At 37.6% G+C, this 21,356-nt stretch overlaps 1 protein-coding gene across 14 annotated transcripts in view; it reads right to left on the reverse strand.

Annotated features, from left to right (window-relative positions):
* Positions 1–628: 628 nt before the first annotated feature.
* Positions 629–21,356, reverse strand: part of LOC122249995 (serine/threonine-protein kinase DCLK1) — an 87,632-nt gene continuing 66,904 nt past the window's right edge. The window contains exons 3-14 of one of the 14 annotated variants that reach the window (XR_015191429.1): positions 17,298–17,394; positions 9,980–10,099; positions 9,614–9,782; positions 9,251–9,410; positions 8,950–9,030; positions 8,574–8,720; positions 8,218–8,364; positions 7,558–7,800; positions 6,031–6,141; positions 4,063–4,707; positions 2,227–2,480; positions 629–1,842 (exon numbers count right to left, since the gene is read on the reverse strand). Coding sequence is in view for 6 of the 14 variants with exons in the window: in XM_043011234.2 (XP_042867168.1) it covers positions 2,352–2,483; positions 6,031–6,141; positions 7,558–7,800; positions 8,218–8,364; positions 8,574–8,720; positions 8,950–9,030; positions 9,251–9,410; positions 9,614–9,782; positions 9,977–10,099; positions 17,298–17,394 (1,410 nt within the window). In the remaining 8 variants the exon portion in view is untranslated. Of the gene's footprint in view, positions 2,484–4,062; positions 4,708–6,030; positions 6,142–7,557; positions 7,801–8,217; positions 8,365–8,573; positions 8,721–8,949; positions 9,031–9,250; positions 9,411–9,613; positions 9,783–9,976; positions 10,100–17,297; positions 17,395–21,356 lie in introns of all 14 variants that reach the window. The other 13 variants (XR_015191426.1, XR_006222908.2, XR_015191427.1 and 10 more) reach the window with 13 other exon arrangements.

Below are 21,356 nucleotides of genomic sequence, written 5' to 3' on the forward strand. Positions count from 1 at the left end.
GAGGATATCAAGCTAGGTATAATGCAGCCATAAATGTCTAATGCATTTTATTACCAAAAACTCTTTTGCATATCAAAAGTAAAATGATTAATATAGTGTAAGCTACTAAACTGTGGTACTAAAAAATCAAACGACAAATATGACAATTGTAATTATAAGACTTGCCAGAAAGAATTTTTGATGCCTTACAGACATTAGACATACAAGAATGTTTTGTAAATAATGATTAAGAAAGCCTTTTTGTAACTTATAGTTATTCCTTTCTATATACTTTATGCAGTACTGAATGATATTCCCAATTGCCCTCTTCAGTATTCAGTCAATCACCTTCATTAATTCAAAAAGGAATTCTCTCTCATTATAAGGGTATTATTCTAAAGGTATTTTTAGTATAAAAACTGATATGATGATAACACCCAGTATTTCTTTCCAATAAAAAAGAAAAGGAAAGAGTCCTGACATGTAAACTGAAGTAAATGTAGAAAACTATTTTGAAAAACATACGGCATGAATGAGTCACTCAGAGAAATCAAAAGGATAAATGAAAGCATTAATGTATAGGAACAAAGTTTGTGCTTAGAAAACTTAAAACTAATTATGATTCAATACAAGAAAAATATATGCAATATTCAAGTGAATAAAAGTTTATTTCCACATATATCTACAAACATTTTTCACAGAGTATAAACTTGTCCTATTTGCGAATAGAACACCTTACATACACTAAAAGCACCAAGACCTTATTGTTTAGCACAATAATATTAAATAAAATGTACAGATCTATTAAAAGTTTTCCTCATCTTCAGTTATTACTTCGTCACATCACATTAAATATGCTAGTTTGTAAGCAGATTGTTAAAATACAATTCCACTCAGTAAACTGCGAGTAAAACAAGAATAAGTAATTAAAGCAAATGGCCTATTACATATTTGTATCTGACAACTCCACAGTCACTCATTTTGAGATGATGGTGAAATATATTACATTCATACACATATTAACCATCAGTCAGGGTACTGAACCTAAATTGTAGATAAGCACTATCAATATATCCATACTATTATTTTTGTTGTTCTTTAAATGTATTAATTTCAAGTCCATACCTAGGAACAAGCAGCAGCAACTTTTTTGGAGCATTAAACAGAGAAATGTATTTACATGAAGTGAAATGAAAATGACCAAGAAAAATATAATTTGTTTCACTGATATCATCAGTCAATGAAAAAATTTAAAAATGAAATCTTGTCCTGTATTGCAAAATCTATTCATGTAAAATCTCTTAATAAAAATAAATAATAAAGAATATATGATTTAATAAAAAAAAGTCTGGAAATGCTTAATTATGTTGTATTCTGAGTATTATCTTCCTTGGAATAATAATGCCCAAATGCAAATGAGACTTCACATTAAACATAAGACATCACTGAAGGGATAACATAATTAAATGACAAAACAGTCATATTATAAGCTGCATTTCATTGAAATCTAGGCCCCAATGCATTGGTCCCTTGTCTTAACCTATCATTTCAATGACTGTTCGTTCAGTAAATTTACATCTTTTACATCTGATATGCTTACTAGCTTCCTCCAAATAGTATTATTATATGTGGTAATGAAACAATGAAATTTATACATTCATCTCATATAAAACTACAGCATCAAAAAATGCTCATATTCATATTTACATAGGCATGGGTATCTACTATTTATATCCATTAGCACCAAACATATGCACTTTCCATTACAATCATGTATTTTTTCCAATGAGAAAATCTATAACAAAAGTATTTAAAAAAATCATGAGCATGGTAACCAATTTAATAATTTCCTTTTTGTATGTACTGTAAAGAAACAAGAGAAATATGATAAGTAACTAAAGATAACAAGTTCATATTTTTAAAGCAATTTTGATAACCTGCAGAATTACATTACAATGTGCTGTTACCTTGTCTGAACTACTTCCAGGTGCTGGACTCAAAATTAATATGCTAAAAACTGTAATCCATAAAGAACAATTTTTAACATTTCTTTTTTGCAGCACCATGTTTACAAATAATCAGGCATATTTTCCTAATTAAAGATGTTCAATATTATTTTTATGAACAAAAATGCCATTAAAACCAAAATATAATTTTTCTTTCATATCAAAAAAGAATGGTTATCCTTTGATGTTGGGTAATAATGAATTACATTAGAAATTATTGCATTGTGAACATTTTGCTTACTCTGAAAATCTGCACGTCTCCAACTTGACTTCTTCCTGCATGATGTAATATAAATACTGTCTTTTATATGTCAAATATATCAGTAGCTGATGAAGGACTGTGTTGGCATCTAATTCCATACACTTTCAAAAAACTTGATTGTTATTTGCATACAGAGTCATTCTGGGGCTGCACGGTGGACTTGTCAGATTTGGAACATCTCGCGGATCCCCCTCACGACGGAGACTCCTGTTCTCCTTGTCCAAAGCGGTTACCTGCTTGAGGGAAAAGGGCAAAGTTATTTACTTCCCCTTTAGCCAAAAAGGAATTTATTGGAGATATTCCTGTTATAATTGTAAAAGAGTTATTAATTAGTATCAAGACCTTATTCTTTAGCACAATAATATTAAATAAAATGTACAGGTTGATTACATTTAAATGTAATCAACCATTATTTTTTTCTGGACACTATAGGATCATTACTACAAGAGCTTAATACAAAGGCTCTTTCCAGCAAGCAGTATATATAGTTTAACTCAAATCTTAACAACTATAATACTATAATTACTATATATGATAGAAAAGAACTCTCAAATTTGATTCCTTAACTTTGTAAAATGGAAAATTACTAATAATTCAATAATTTACTTCAATTTTAACTTTATGTTTTCTGCTAATACAAATGATGGAAAAAATGAGCTCCATTGAAACAGTTCCTTTGTTTGCAAAATGGCCAATAGATAAAACAACTTTGGAATGTAAAGTAATTGATTACATGTCTATAAGGGAATTGATAATATAGCACATACTCCTTTAACCCTTTGATAATGGGGATTGAACTGTCCACTATCATTGTCTTAATTTTTTTTTTCTTTTTTTACTCACAGATAGTTCCACAAGCACCAAGTCACCAAAGAGTCAGTAGGCTGACTGGACCTTACCTGTTTCTGGATTTATTTTCTTTTATGAAAATGAAGGGGGGTCAAGGAATGGAGTAAGCAGTAAGTAGCTTACTGATTGAATCCTTGGTGACTAAGCTTTTGTGGAGCCATCTAGGTGTTAAAAAAAAAAAAAAAAAAAAAAAAAAAAAAAAAAAAAAAAAAAAAAAAAAAAAAAAAAAAAAAAAAAAAAAAAAAAATATAAATATATATATATATATATATATATATATTATTATATATTATATATATATTATATATATATATATATATATATATATATATATATATATATATATATATATATATATATATATATATATTTATATATATATATATATATAACAACAGAAGTATACTGGACATTACATATATGCATGCTCTCCTGTTGTCAAAGGGTTAATAAAATATGAAGACTCTAATTTGATTCTTTCTCTTTAGTCTATAAGACTGAAAAGTAAATAACAGATTATATTTTGATAAATAATATAATGAAGAGGAAATGCTTAATCAAATACTCACATTTTTCTTCTTTTAATAAATCAAATTCCAAAATAATACAATGAACTAGTATTGCTATGGATTATATAAATAAAAATTATACCCATGTAAGATACACTAATTTAGTATATATCCTACTCAAAATAAAGTATCATGGTAAAATTATTACATAATGCAATGAATGCTTATTCAATACTATTACCCTCACTAACTAACGAAGTGTTAAAATATACAGCATTTTTTATATCAATGCATTTAGGAGAAGACAAAAGAAATCAGTTGGATAAAAAGAGCCTTCCAGTATAAGAAAGTACAAAGCAGTTCTCCTGATCCATAGTCTGAGCTTAAGTAGTATTAGAGGATAGGGGAGGAAAGCAGTTACAGCAAAGACAAACATTATAAGCAATACATAACCCACCTGCTTTAGAAGCAATGCCAAGCCATTATCATGGCCCGATAAGGTTAGCTTTGTTGTGTAGTTGCCTATCAATTTGCTTCTAGCTGGTTTCTTAATCACAATACAATAACTGCTATGCTTAAAAAATGTGACTGTTACTTAGTCAAGTTATATATCTTTATAAAAATAATTTATAAGCATTGATGCAACATTGGTTTAATGGTTTATACAATACTTCACACATCTCTTAGAAAGTGGTTGACTAGGAAAAGCTAAAAAATCAATGATTCACTAAAACCAAAATATTGAAGCATTGCCTTCAAAAATACAGAACAGAAAAATGAAAAAGTATGAGTAATGAAGATATTGAGCAAATACTGTACAATAGTGCATTGACCAGTATAATCTGACAAGAAATATCAATAATTTTGAAAACAGCTTGGCAAATTATTATAAATTTTCTATATTCATATTTTTGTGAGTGTAAGTGTTATGTTTGGTTCTTGTAGGAGTAGTGGTGGTCAGCCTGTTGTTGTGGACTATAAGGTCAGTAGCCCCATATTCCCTTAGCATTATCCTGCTTCCTTGCTTGCCTGTTTCCATCTGCCACCTGCTTGCCAGACACTATAGAACTTCTACTGTATGCAAGCAGGGCGTGGACTCCGCCTGGACACCACAACCACAAAACAGATATAAATCAGTCACATTCAAAATAAAAAAGGGTAGATTATGCACTGCACATACAAGACAAGCATCCTATTATGGGTAACATTTGTTGAATTAAAGGAACCAGATAAGTCTGCTGACAATCAATAGGTTTCCATAACATTATGCTAATAACAAATGAAGTATCTGGGGAGGGAACACAGATTGAATTTAAAAGCAAAACTTACAGGGAAACAATGATTTTCACATAATACAATACTATACAAGTCAAAAACAGATGTTTAAAGGAGCTGCAATTACCAAAAGCATGGTGAAAGAAAGTTGACTAAATAATGCTAAAGATTATGTCCATTAGATACTATACAGTTCATCTCTTGACATTAGATCAGTCTTTCATAAAATTATTTGTAGTTACATCTTCTGTGATTGATTAGGTTACAGCAAACTCCTCTAAATTCTGAACATGTATAGTACAATAAAATTCTTGTCATCAAAATACACATGCATCTTAATATAAGCAGAAAATCCTCAAGGCCTATTGATGCTTGACTTAGACAAGAAACATAATATCTCTATTTCACTGCATCCATTGGTGCCCATTTGATATGAAGGTAAAACTCTTATGACTGTTTGTTCATTATTTGCGACTGATTCAAGAGGGAAAGGGAGCATTTGTGGAAATGAGAGATGTGGTAGGCCAAAATTTTGTTCTTTGGGATTAATTAATATCAATATCAGAAACAAAGATAATATATATTGATACAATTCATGTACCATTTACTATACATATTATATATTGCAATGTATTCTTTATTTGATTAATACATATACTGCAGTTTTATACCTTCATACTTATTATGTTATCTTGTCAATCATTATGGCAGAGAGCAAGTAGCTCATCCTGTCTCCATATCTATTTAAACTAATTTCCATGCTTAATGCACATTCTATCATTCTATGAAATAAAAGTAAAACAATGTGTGAAAATAAGTGACCCAATTTCACAAATACTGTCAACATACACTATGAACGACATAACAGAAACCATAAAGCAAACTTTATGAAATATTATCTCAAATGATTTATACGTCATATAATTATAAAAACAATGACAATAACAAAAGGTTGAAAAATGATGTGGAACATTCAAAATGAAGAGCCTATGGGGTAAAACTGGAAAAACAACATATAAACATATATATACACATAAGGGTCTGACTTTTTCCTTCTTAGAGTAAAAAAAGGGTTAGGGACAAGGGATGGGCTGCACTTGGGTTAATGAGATTACAGAGTTACAGTTCTGTGTCTTTGCAGGGGACTTACGGCCATTAGAGTGATTCCGGCAGCCTTGTGCTGGGGACCGTTTGTGTCAAAGTGAAGACCCAGTTTATGGGACACTCGAAGATGAAGGTTTCGGTCCAGAGCCTCATCATCCTGGAGGAGGAACAGGATCAAATGGGGGAAGGGACAACATGAGCCACTGGTTCTTTGAGGCACTTTTATCAACTCAGGCAATAATGACTTGTGGTTCATTGAATGAGTTGAACTAATGTACATTAGTTTTATGGAGAGGAATGAACAAAATGGAAGGACTTAACAAAATATGAAGGGTTGGCTACAGGAGGCTACCTTTTTATTTTAAGCTTGGGGAATTTTAAAAAATTAGAAGCACATTTAATTATGACTATACTGCAAAATTAAGAAATCAGTACTGGTAGATTCTTCTAGTTAAAACAAATATGTATATATTTAGAAGAGCTGTTACTGAAAGTACCATTTCAAAGTGAGTAGTGCTGTATTAAACACAGTCTATTATTCCATTTGCTTATAAGTAACTTTTAGCATTGTTCTAATTGATAAATGAAGTTCAAAGGAACAAAGACAAAACAAATTCAAGGACAAATAATCATATATGACCCCAGGACTTGTACTATTCATACTCAGTCAAGTTAAAAAGAAACTCTCATATTCTTGTAAAAAATATTTTTGACAGAAGACTTATAAGACATGTATTGCACTAATGTAAATTTGGATGGGAGATATACTCTTTTTCATATATATATATAAACAAAATTGCTTTCCATACTAATTCAAGGAACCCTAAAAGGCAAGCTAATGGAATAATTTACCAAATTTAAAAAATTATTTTTATCAAGGATATGTTACAAACCATTTGTATGAATAAAGCTTACAAGCTTTATTTAGCTTTGTAATTATGAAAGCATGTAATAAAGACTCTATAAGGTGTGTGCACTTGTTATAGGAAGTAAGACTTACAAGGGCATTTCTTCAATAATATTTTGAACTATTGACAAAAAACAACATGGAAAAGAAATATTCATGAGATTTTATCCACTGCAAGTGTCCAAATCTTACATACTGTAAAACACATGTCACGGGAATCTTGCTTACTCATGTTGGAGTGAGCCACTGTTGCACTTTTTTCACAACTTACAGACCAGTGACATACTCACTGAATTCACCCAAATTGACATGGGGTTATATATTTCCTCAATATCAAGTTGCAGAGAATACACTTGATTCTCCATTTACAGTTACTAGGTGTATAAAAAAATGATTTGATTTTGTTTAAAATAATGACCCTTTAATCTAGTATATAAAAGTGCAATGTGAAGGTGATAACTACAAATCTGTGATGCAAATTAGTATAAAAAAGAAAAAAGGAAAAAATAAAGATATTGCTGTGAAATAACACAAGACTTGTTGAAGTAAACAGTGCTTATTGGTGTAATCCTTTCAGTTTCTCTGTGAAGGATATTTAAATTCAATCTAAATCAACTCAAACCACACACATATTGCTCTCATAACCGCATAGTCATCTTAACTTACCGAGACCCATGGATGATCCAAAACCTCTTGTGCGCTAAAACGTTTGTCTTGATCCACTTGGATCATTTGGACGATCAATTCTCTTGCAGAATCAGATATGTCATCCCAATAAGGGGCATGAAATTCATACTGCCCTCTTAATATCTGATCAAATAACTCCTCTTGGTTATTTGTTGCAGAAACAAAAGGTGGAAATCCACAGAGAAGAATGTATGTGATGACTCCAGTTGCCCAGATATCAACCTGTAGAATTTATGATGAAATTTATAATACACTTTCATCAAATGATTAAATGCATTATTCTATATGGAAAATCAGATAACTGACTATACAAGGAAAACCTGTAAAGTGAAGGAAAATCTCAGATGTCATTGTATACTAAATTCAAACTCTCAGACCATATACTTACAGGGCAACAAAGAACTACTAATTTTTTCTTAATTTAGCTTAATAACATGCAAATGAGCACAGAATCATATCATCTTCCTATACTGATCTAAACATGTTTTTCTGCATACACTATTGCTATACTAGCATTTTGAATATCTCACACACACACACACACACACATATATATATATGATGAAACAAAAAATCACAGAAACAGAAAAAATATATTTACAATACAATAAGAAAAAACATAAATCAGATATATTTTACCTTTAAGCCATACCCAGATTCTGAAAGAATCTCAGGTGCTACGTAGGTTGGTGTGCCACATACAGTATATAATGGCTCTGTGACTTCTACAGCCAACCCAAAATCTCCTAGCTTTAAACTTTTGCTTCCATCACTACGGTCTACCACCTGTTGATAAAATATAATTATATGAAACATGCTCACCACTGGTTATGTATCTCATTCCTTTCAACAACCATTTGTTGTAATAACAATGCATTATACAAGCTTTTTTATATGTACAAAGCAAAAGAGAAGAAAGTTCCTTGGAGCTGTAATATAACATGAAAGAATATGCATTTTACATAAGTAACAAAAAACAAATTATAATTCATTACCAAGAGATTTTCTGGCTTGATATCCCTGTGAACAATATCTCGCTGATGGAGATAATCAAGAGCAGATGCCAAGTCTCTAATCATAGAACTTGCATCTTGCTCTGTATAGCGGGTAGCACTGGCAATGGCATCAAATAAGTCGCCACCCTACAAACAGTGATAAAAAGGTTAATCAGAGTTCTTCGTTTTTAAATCTATTTCCATTCATACACAGGTTATCTGTGTGATATTAACCATTGGGCATATGAAATTCAATGAACCCCTTTCTGTTGGTGCCCGTTATACATATCATAGTGATTTCAACAACAGCACAAGGATATCCCTATGATATCTATATCATTTACTTGACATCAAGAAGTTAAAGGAATATATTTACCCTGACTAGCTCCATTACGAGGTAGAGATGTTGTGAGGTATGGAATTCTTCCACTAGACTAACAATATTTGGATGGCTAACCTGTTGGAAATAAAAAGAAAACCTTGATTATTTTCATGATTAACCTAATATAATGAATATGTTAATTCAATAATCAAGGTAACAAGTAAAAAACACAGAATATGATCAAAACTCATAAATCTCTTACACTTTTAAAGTGAGAAAATACACTATTCAAATTATCACAAAAATGATGAAAATAAACATGATTAATCTTCACATTATCATTTGTTATACATACCCTCCTAAGTATGGAAACTTCACTCTCAATCATATGCTCTTTTCCACGACACTTGGCTTTGTCAATGATTTTGAGAGCATATTCTTCCTTCGTTTTCCGACAGACACACCCACGTACTACTGCAAAGTTTCCATCACCCAAGATGCGCCCAACAGAATACCTGAAATCATGAGGGTTAATAAACATCTGATACTTCTTTTAAAAATGCACAGACACACACGAACTTGAATAAAATACAGTACTGATGTACTTAGTTGGTGTTTGACATTACTAAAGCCCTCCTGTAATGAGTGACTCTGGTAATGAAATCATTCATAAAAATATAACTACAGAATAAAATCAAAGCACAGGTCTATAACAAACCTGGAGGTTACACATGTTGGGAAAATGATGTTCTCAAGACCACCACATGCTATGTGACCATTGTACATTGGTGGATCCTGGTGCTGCTGATATGTCTGGTTATTAGGCTGACTTAGACGCTTATGCGGCGAATGTGCTCTAGGTTTTCTAGGTGACCTTGGTAAACTACCTGAAAGACAAGCAACATAATATATGTATACACAAACCATACACATACTAAAAAAAATCTCATAATAAGAAGCGTAACTCTAGTTTTGCAACGACACACAAAAAAAGAACGTTCAACAATAATAGACATCATTTCATTAACGTTTCATAAAATCACACTGCCATTGATCTTCCTCGAAATGGAGTAAATAAAACAACCTGGGCCATCGAATATTGCCAGAGGAGATACAGCGCGACCGCGGGGCTTAGGAGAGGGCATACGACGAGGCCGGCGTGGGCTGAGCGGACACTTCACCATCGGTTGAATTGTTTTGCACTCTGGAAGTAAAATGAAATCAACATTAATCTGGCTAAATGTGGATACGTTCCTTACAACGATATCATTCTTTGCAACAAAAACAATAAAAACAACGAAAATTACTAATTTATGTGTTTCATACAATAAAGTATTTGGTTACAAAAATGGTATTATGTGTATCGCATAGAGCCGCAAAGAATCGACAATAGCCAATATTTGTCCTACCATTTATTCAACAAGGTAGATTTCTTTGCAAATTAAACATATGCACTACATTATACATGCATACTTATTTTAAAAGAGTGAATACACAAACATTCATCAACATCAATATCTTCCTACATCAAACATTTAATGAAGACTGGCATGGCTTGATAACCACAATAAAAACTGGGGATCACCTCCAACCATGAAAACTATATGATCAAATGTGACATAGATTAGAATTCTGTCTAATCTATGACACCCTAATATTCTTAAAATTTATTTATTTACACAAATAATTACTTCTCTCAGAACAAGTTTTATCTTCTTAGTGTTCAGCTGCTCTGAATTGTTCTCTCTCTCTCTCTCTCTCTCTCTCTCTCTCTCTCTCTCCAATCCAATCATTTAATTTTTCCTTCCCCTTCCCTTTCTACTTTCTTTTATTTTTCCCTTTTTCTTTCTCTCTCCCTTTCGTTAAACTATGTGCAGCTTCTCAGCAACCCCCCTTCTCTGAAGATAAATCTGGCTCTCCTTCGTAATCGCCCAGCTGTCCAGAGGAGATGACAAGCGTGACCGCGCTGAGTGACCCACATTCGCAGGGTGTGTGTACCGAGACCATGCGAGGCTCAATGTGTGTATGTGTACCGTCAGGTAGATGCAGCAGCTCTGCACGCTGCTGTCATGTACATAGCTCCCCTCCCTTCCCCTTGGGCCCAGCTGCCACCCTCCCCCAGAGGAAGCAAGAGGCGGGGGCGTGGATGCGAGCACTCAAACCAGCCTGCGTCACGAACTCCACCTTTCGCTGCCTCTAACCAGCCAATGCTAGAAACTTGTGGTTCTGCAGAGTTAATAAACTCATTATATCTAGCAACATCAATTTTACATGATGGCGGACTCATATACCTCTGCTCTTTAACACTTTCGTGCTCGTCAAGTTTCTGTTTATCACTTTCCACGGCTCTGAGTTACCAGGTTTTTAACTTGCAAGCACATAAATTATTGATATGGAAAAACGATTCAAGAGAAGACAGGAACAGCTATGGCATGTAAAACACACTTCGCAAATTAAACAAACACGCACACACACACACCAAAGTAATATTAACTATGCATCTCTAAAAGTAAGCTACCAGAGAGACATGAATTCTACCATGCATTCCCATTGAATAATGTACATCAACGCCATTTGACCCTCTACACTTAGATATATTTTTTTTTACAAGACCTAACCTCCGCAAGCGTAATAAAAATGATAAACACACACACACACACACACACACACACACACACTCGCGCGCGCGCCTACTATACCCTTCTGGATACGCGAATATGAAAAATATAAAACATCTTTCTTCAAGATTTTACGAATTTTCTCTCCACTCTCGACCAAAACTAAGCCAATATACTTTCTCAGTTGGTTTTTGTACCAGATTTCAGTATAAATCTGTATCCTTGTCAGTGCTCTATTTTTTTACATCAGGCACAAAAACCTAGAATAGACACTCTTGGTGAATCAAAACATTAAGTTCTAAAAGTAATCCATCTTAAAATCCTGCCATAGAATATAGCATGAGTGTATGGGCTTCTGCGGAACTAAGGAAGGAGGAGGAGAAAAAGAAAGATAAACAATACAAAAAAAGGTTCCTTACCAAGCGTGGTAGTGGAGACCATAATGTCAGTCACACATTACGTACAACCATGACTGGCACACCATTATTCTAAGGCGATGGAAGGCAGTGTAGTGCAATGGGGCAGAATGATACCCGACCTATTAGTATCTATCTTAAAAGTTATTTTCCAAAGTACGAATAAAACTAACAGAATAAACATCCACAAATCAACGTGTAATAGAAGTGCCCGCGGGAAAGGTCCCGGTGCAAAGGGCGGGGCACGCTGACCCACCTCGCACCTAAACCACAGGTGTTACGTCACGAGGCTGACACTCTTCAATCGATCCCCTATCCCTTGCGACATTTGCATCCACACATGATTTTAAATCCGCATGGAGGCAACACAGACACGCAACACAAACAGAGCAGCAACTCACATTTTTCTAGCTAAACTTATCTGAATATCCATCCGTCCATTTGCATCGCGCGCGCAACCTAGATAAACAACTGGACAAGCACGACCACCCGCACCAAACACCGCCATCAACCAGAAACTTCCCACTCAACTTCCCCAGGTGACACGCTCGTTCACACACCTGACTGATCTCCTTTTTCCGCCACTTTTTCAGAGCCGTCATACCTACTAGGCGCCAAGTCGACACCCTGCCCGCCGGACGTTAACAGTTCAGATAACCTTAAAAAATATAGAGAAACAGTCGACTCGTTTAGCGGGAATAGTTGCCGGGAGATGCGTTCAGCTGCCTCAAATATTTACTCAGGTCTTGCTGCCGACAATGAACCCGCGATAAGGTTAAGAGTCGATGATATTGAAATGATATTATATGAAAACACCATGAGCCAATAAGGGGGGGTTCACTGCAGTGTGGCCGCAAGTGAAATGAACTGATACTCCGTTTCACCACTTGTTGGCGTAAGAGTCGAAACTATTTACATCAGTTATTTTCGGCGGAGAAAATGCACTTACGCAAGTGATGTCCGTGTTTACCAATTATATAACCAAACTCTTAATTGTACCGTTCTCTTACAGAGTACATTCTTTCCTGATCTTTCCTAAAATGTCTAAATGGATCGAAATAAAACTGTCTCCAGTTGAGCCACACTTCCGCTGGCTCTTTCTCCTGGCGCGTCGGCGAATCCTCCCCTCAGGCTGAGATGAGTCACACGCTAACTATTGGCGAGGTTCACAGATCAATAAATGTAGCCTGGGCTACAGCAGCTGTGTGCACATGGCTCTGGCTACACCTCTGTAATAACCAGATATGTATACAATGTAAACGGCTGACGAGGGTGCTACTGTATTCAAAATAAACCGCTAAGCTCTATATTAAAGATACAGAAATTGAACCACTACTGTGGTCAGCTGTTAAATCTCACCTAATCGGCATCCTTCTCTAAACCTGAGAATGTTCTTCATACTGACCCAACTCAAGTGAGCATATCTACATTCAACAATCGTATTACATAATTTCTGCGATGAAAATAAATAGTTGTTTTTTTGTAAACATCCTTGTATCCACACTAAATTAAATTCAGTCGCACCACAACTAAAAAAGGAAGAGGAAACTTTAGACCCTGAACATGACTCATGCAAAATAACTTTTTGGGGAAGATAAATTTGAGAAACAATATATGTATAAAGCTAATATGGAATCGCTTTGCTAAGTACGGCTCGTTCCTTACTGTAGCACAAAAAAAAAACATTTTCAAAAAAATAAAACCTGATATATGATCATACCAAAGGGTGTTCCGGCAAAAGCAATGCAAACAGGAAAACTCTAGGTTTTAAATCCTACAATCTGTTTAGCAGTGATGTCTCTAGAAACGTCTGGGGGATTTATATGGGAAATTGTGACTGAAGGAAGGGGGAAGGAAGAAAAGGAGGGGCTGGAAGAAAAGAGGAGGGAGGAAGAGTGAGCGGGGAAAGAAAAAGGAACAGGGAAAAAAAGGGAGGGAGGGAAAGGAAGGAAGAATGGACGAGGAAAGGGAGAGGGAGGGGAAGGAAGAATGAACGGGAAGAAAGAGGGAGGAAGGGAGAGGAAGGAAGAAGGAACTGGGAGAAAGAGGGAAGGAGGTAGAGGAAGGTAGAAGGAACAGGAAAAAGAGGAAGGAAGAAGGACCGGGAAAAATAGGGAGGGAAGGAGGAAGGGAGGGGAAGGAAGAAGGAACGGGGAGAAAGAGGGAGGGAGGGAGAGGAAGGAACGGGGAGAAAGAGGAAGGGAGGGATGGAGGGAGAGGAAGGAAGAAGGAACTGGGAGAAAGAGGGAGGGAGGGAGGGGAAATTTCGCTATGGGAGGATGAAGTTTCGTTTTAAGGCGTCCTAATCGTGACTCAACTATAATTCATTTTTTCATTTGTCTTTGCTCCTCCCCCCCTCTCCCTCTCTCTTTCATATTGGACTGAGAGAAAAGTAAGGAAAGAGGGAAGGAGTGGGGGGGGTGAGAGATTGATTAAGCGAGTGAGAGAGGAAGGAATACTGTAGAAACAATATCCTTCACGACAAGTCTTGCAATCAACCCGCTGACCTTAGTCCGTTTCTAAGTCTCCGTCTGTCTATGTCGGCCTCTGTCTATGTATCCACAAGTTAACATATTTGTACGTTCTTCTGCCTCTTCCACTCCCAGTCCCTTGTTTCTACCGACAGTAAATCCCCATGCTTCGAAAAGAATATTGCTAAGCGAAGTATCTTCAGGCGCTTCCAAGAGGCTTACCTAGAGATTACCCTGACGTATTTTACACTTAGCGCTGCATCGGGGCGCCTGTGCTGAAAAAAAACTTTCCGATCTACGACGATTTTGCTTAATCCCTCAAGGTGGGATACCGAGACTATGCATCACAAGGCATCTGCGAGGGGGAAGGGGAAGGGGAAGGGGAGGGGGAGGGGCTTGAGGAGAAGGAGGGGGCGGAGCTGACGGGACTTGTGATTCGATGCTGCGATCTTGCTCTTGGAATTTTTCTCCTCGCCTGCATTTCGTTCATATCCTCTCGCCGTTTGTCTAAGGATAACGGGAGCACGTACATACAAAGTATAAATGAAGGAGAAGAATCTATAAAAAAAAAAAATTAACCCACAGTAGAGAAAAAAATGAACAGGCGAACAGGATATCCAGCCTGGTGTAATTCCTCAAATACGAGAAAATCTAATAAGAGAAGACACTCTACTACAATGCGAGAGGGCGAGGTAGAATCCCTCCTGCAACTTTAGCATCATCCACGCCTACAGAAACGCGCCGTATCAGTAACGGCCGTGACAAATGGCACAAAATGGGCGCAATTCCCGCAGTCTTGATTAGTCACGGAGAAATACGTGTCACTAGGGGTTGATGTAGAGATCAAGTGTAATAAAATAATGAACTGCTGAAGTGAGAGAAGAGAGAACAAGAACAACTGCAGATTGAATATCATCTTCATCAACACTTGTGACTTTGAAAATTGATGTAGGCTATAATTTCTCCTTCGCTGTAATACACATTACTTAGGTATGTAGCATATAATAATGCATAAACATGAAAAAAAAATCCCAACGTGACATCAACATCATACAAGAAGCCGGGCTGCAGTTGCCCATATCGGATGGCAAGAAACTCACCAGCTAGGCCATATACTGTCGTCTAAAGACCCGCAATGACGTCATAAATGACCACAACAAATATATCCCCTGCACCCTCACCTCCCCCAACACCATCCCCCACCACTACCTCCGACATGCAGCTCCAGTTGTTCGCAAAATACCAGTCTCATTTTACACTGTCGACTGAGGTCCTTGGATAAAAAAGGAAGACCCGAAACCAGCTATGATTGACGCATTGGAACAAATTACGTGTTATGCACAAATAAAAATTACATGACGTTCTGTGTTCAAAGATGTACTTAAAAAGATATAAAAAAAACGACAAGAAGGGGAGAAAAGGGGAAAATGGAGGAAAAAACACGGAGCTACGAACGACGATAACAGCTGAAGTTGATGACAGACTTGTGGAATGTGAAATGTCCTAGGCAGCGGTTCCATAAAAGTCACTTTGTAACTATTATTCGCCGCTCGACTGTCCCTAAGAACTGCAGCATTTAGGAACTACATTTCAGAGCAACTTATACAGTAAAAATTTGATTTGATGTCGTGTACCCATTGTTAATATAATGGAGCTTATTTCGAAAATAAGAAAGATCAGTATTCAGTTTCTCCCAGATGGGACACAGTTCAGCGGGGGGCAAAAGGAATTCTGAGCACAAGCAATTCGTGCCACCTGCGAACGCACATGCAAAGTCATACTGTGAACAGTCACAGGAACAAAACAGTAAAACACAAGTACTCGCTCATCAAACCAAAATTTTCATGTTATCAGAAACTAGATAGTATTACGTGAAAACAGAACCTCTTCTTTGAATCTTCGAGTAAAAAAGTTCAAACGAGAGGTAAGGAAGAGGAAAAAAAGCTAGAGAAATCGTCCTGCTGCTCCAGGCGATGGCTAAATCCGGTGATAATGGATACATTATGTGGCAGAAATGAGAAATCATACAAGTACCATGTGTCTTGCAAAAGAATCTCTTGCAATGTTCTTTTTCTTGAGGAAATGCGATGAGAAACAACTGCTAACAAAACATCCGCGGAGTTCAAGGTAAACATATCAGGGCTTGGTAAAGGGCTTCGACAGCAATACATAACGTAAGTATTTAAATGGCGGCGTGAGCATGACCAAATTACAGAGATGTGACCCTCATGTATGGCATGTCTCTCCACCACTCAACTATCTTGGTACTGTCCGTTGAACTGGGAAATCTCTGTCTACAGAAGCATATTATCCCGCATTTCTAATTTTTACACTTTATACCCCAAGTATATTACAGGGATATTTAATCATAAACAGGATAAGGCAATTCAATAAATATGATCACGATTAGAACGCTACCAAACAATAAGGTAAAAAAGCCAGCTTCATTAAACACAAGCACATGGAAACAAAAATCGCGTTACAAATGATAAATGTAAAAATAAACGATTTAAGGCTAATATAATTCATACGTAAATGCTCTGCCGTGCGTTTAGGTTCCTGACCTTTGGCACTGACGCTAACGTGATCCATTTTTATCTAAACCCGTATAGCACCCTACCGTGTGACCTTTCTTTATGCAAAGCGCAACATCATCTCAACAAACAATATCCCATGTACCTCCCTGCAACCGACTGACTGACGTGTACTCATTCACAATGGATGGTACGTTCGCCGCAGTTACAGGCTCACACACGCACGCTCACTCACACATACATACATACATATACATACATACATACACACACACACACACACACACACACACACACACACACACACACACACACACACACACACACACAAAAAAAAAAAAAAAAAAAAAAAAAAAAACTGACCTTCTGAGTCCAAGTCGAAGTCATCGTGCGAGAGTCGCTCCGGACCGTAGGCTATGAAGATGTCATCGTCGTAAAAGAAGTCTCGGAGGCTCATCACCTGGCAAGAAGAAAATGAGGTTTAGTTAGGGTTTTGCGGTATCATTAACCTTATCTAAATGTGGAGAACGTTTGAACATGTAGAAATGAAGACTTTGGAAGAACGGCGAAATCTACAACCACTCTTAATAATACAATCAATAATCAAGTAATTTATTGGTTGTTCCTCGCACATAAAGCCTATGCCAATTATAAAGGAAGGAAACAAGGCAAGGGATAAGGGTAGTAACAAGCAGAAGAAATAAAACAAATGAAGAGGAGGAGGAGGAGGTAGAGTAGGAAGACGGGGAAGAGGAGGTGGAGGAGGAAAGGGAGGAGGAGGGGGAGGAGGAAGGGGAGGGGGAGACGGAAGGGAGGAGGGGGAAGAAGAAGAGGACGAGGAGGAGGAGGAGGAGGAGGAGGAGGAGGAGCAGGAGGACGAGGAAGGGGAAGAGATATGGCGTGCGAATCTTTAAACAACGACAGTAGGGATTTGACACTAGGTCCAGCAAGAACCTCCTTTGTTATCGTGCATCGCCATTCTGGAGAGAGGGAGTCCTTCCAATCGCACCATTTTACCGAGGAAAATGCCTTTATAAACAAGAAGTGGAGCTGGCAAGATATGGATATGGCCGGATAAAAATGGGAAAAAGAGAGGAAAAATAGAAATGTTATATAAAAAGCGAAGTCAACACCCATATTACAAAATAAACAGATAGGGATAAGGAGCCTTTTTTTTGTGACCGCTTGGAGTGTTGTCTAGTTCCCTTCAGTACGTCACAGACTTTGCTTTGCCTTTATGGTGGCCATTCCATATTCTCCTTCACGCGTTACTGGATTTGTCTTTTGCTTAAATGAAAAATCACACTCAAATATCGAATATGAAAATGCATTAAAAAAGAATGTAAAAAAAAAAACGTAGCGAAGGAAGATAATAGAGAAAGTATAAGCAGGTCTCGGAAGGGAACGTGTTAGATATCCACGACCTTGGCAGGAGGGAGAGGTCAAGAAGGATGTGACCTCTACCGGAGAACCTGTGAAGTCAAAAATGTAAACAAATCTCAATAAGGCCCAGCAAAACAGAGTAACTTTCTCTCCACTTTTTCTTAACATCTAACAGAGCTAAATTCTGTAAACTTGTATATATGCTAAACTGACATAACCAGTGAGGGAGGAACGGGCAAACCGAGGCTTCCCTGCCGACTGCATGCATAAGAAGTGTAACATCCAGGAAATGCTTGCTCCACGGTAAGCACGCATTCGCCGTCTAAACCCGAAAGGCGGAAGAAGTATTCCTCCTGCATATATTTGAATTCTATCTTACAGATGCATATTTCCTCTGGTCTGCCCCTTTCGCTCAAAATAGACAGCATTTCCATTAGCCCTCACCCCCATCCAACATTGTGGGCACAGTCATAAAAATGGAAATAAATATCAAAAGAACTACGAAACCTAACGTCTGCATAATCCCCATGCCCAACAGCAACCGAAATCCATGCGAAGATGAATGAATACCAACATCACAATATTCATAAAGGTCAGAATCAATTTTCCTCGGCTTCCAATTCCGACAACGCATCACAAAGGCTAAGGAGAAGCTCGTCTTCCTCTTCGCTGGCAAGATAATTCCACAATTTCAAAGATAATGAGGCCCACATCAAATAATAGGATCATAATTAATTACACGGCTATTAATAAATGACTCGTTAACAAGGAAATGAGCTGAGATGACACTCAGATAACGGGGCGCCTCACTTCCTCCTACAACCCAGGGTTTAAGGGCAATAAATCTCGCCATCAAACGCCCCCGTATTGGCAGCGACCCCGACGGAATGCGGAGACAAAGCGATTGTAAATGGTGATCAGGCCATGTATAGGTGCACTACCGGCCGCGTAGCCTTGCTGCCCTTACATGGCCTTCCATGGTGTTCGCACTTGCCGCCGCAGATACACGCAAGTCAATTCTAACACACAAAGTACGATTACATTCATAGGAGGCTAGTAGATCAAATTACATTACATGGATCTGCGCGCACGCGGTGTGTATGTGTGTGTATATGTATATTTATGTGTGTATGTGTATGTATATGTGTATGTGTATGTGTATGTGTATGTGTGTGGAGAGAGAGAGAGAGAGAGAGAGAGAGAGAGAGAGAGAGAGAGAGAGAGAGAGAGAGAGAGAGAAGGGGAGAGAGAGAGAAGAGAAATCAAGAGAGAGAGAGAGAGAGAGAGAGAGAGAGAGAGAGAGAGAGAGAGAAGGGGGGGGAGAGAAATCAAGAACAAAGAAGGAAAGAAAGAGAGAGAAAGTCAAGAAAAAAAGAAAGAGAAAAATATCTACATTTCACCGAATGTGTGCCGGCGTTTCCCGTAGCTCTCAGCAAGGCCTCTGACCAATACCATCGACCATAACTTGCCTCACATTTTGGTATTCAGAGAGGCAGGCAGACCCATCGTCTTCGCCATCCACGCATCATGACATAATGAGGAAAGAGGCGTTAGCGTGGCAAAGAATCAGGAAGGGTCTGGGGATCCTCGAGGGGAGAGGGAGGGGGAGGGTATGTAAGGGGTTAGATAGGCAGATCCCCCCATGGGAGCCTTTATTATCCCTTGGGGCCACATGGATCGCTTACACTAGGTATACATGAGCTAATGGGTCCGCGCAGGAAGGGTCAGGAGGGGAAGGCTGTATCTAATTACCCAGCGCTAACCTCACCTCTCTTCACCTAGCTGTTTGACCCTGTTTACTAACTGAGTCACCCACTCTGCGATATTTTGAAAATATATGCATCGTCCATAGATTTTTCGTGTTAACATACGGAGGTGTAAGATCCCTCTCAATTGGCCGTCCCGCTGCAATCAGATACGGGGAGGTGTAATAACCTGGCGAATTCGGGCATGAACGGGCCTTTCATACACCTGCACGAGGGCTCTGTCTGCGCCCGTTTAAGACATTACGCAGTTGAATGAGGCAATTCCTAGTGTCAATCTAGCATCGCGCTTTAACCTAGCAGTTCAACTAAATTCCTTGCTCGGTCTTTTGCGAACAGTTCTGTCTGATCGAATTATATATGTTATGAATGAAATAAATAAAGCAAACAGCCGCATTACCACACAAACGAATGAAAAACTAAATTCTAGAAATAGGTCCAATCCTAACTGCATCTTCCTTCCACTCTCGCCCTACCTGAGGTCAACAAGGGTCAGCCAACTCTCGGCTGGAGAGCAGGTGGCCTTGCTTGCATGATTCGCAGGACGTGTCTTGCTGGCACCTTGACCTTTGATGGACCGAAAGAGGGGTCAGTGTTCTTAAAGCCTAAAGTATGGCATGTGGCAGTGACTGTCTAACTTACCTCCCTCATTAAACCCGTATTTTACGTATCTTTATGTTTCATAGCAGATTAATGTATTCAGCCTTTCTCTTGATCAAGGATACATATGAAAATAATCATATAACTATAACTGTACCCACTTACGAGTGTCGTGTGTGTGTGTGTGTGTGTGTGTGTGTGTGTGTGTGTGTGTGTGTGTGTGTGTGTGTGTGTGTGTGTGTGTGTGTGTGTGTGTGTGTGTGCGTGTGTGTTTTATTCTCTGGTGTCGCCGTTTCCTGGCTGGCAGTGGAACCGTCCCCAAACGTTGGGCGTGACGTGCACACCCAAGTCTGGCGTTGCTAGCTGACGGGGACAGACACTAGTTGCTGAATGTTTATCTTTCTCTTGTCATCTGGACGCATGAAACTTCCTAAATCGTGGTATCGTCTCTATTGTCACTTCACTTTTCTTTTAAGAGTAAATATCTACGACACCGGGTAAAACTAAATAAATCCGGAATTCATAAAAAGTCGGAACTCCTAAGAAAGGAAAATAAGAAAATATTATGAAAACGAACAAAACAACGCCTCGTCATAAAATACCGCAGACCAGACGAAAAAAGGGTTGTTGTCGGACTCAAAACCCCGTCTGCCGTCCATGGTCTAGTTGGCGTATC

The sequence above is a fragment of the Penaeus japonicus genome, unplaced genomic scaffold, assembly GCF_977035675.1.
Source record: "Penaeus japonicus unplaced genomic scaffold, GWHDUDI00000001_assembly GWHDUDI00000012, whole genome shotgun sequence".
NCBI classification, from domain to species: Eukaryota; Metazoa; Arthropoda; class Malacostraca; order Decapoda; family Penaeidae; genus Penaeus; species Penaeus japonicus.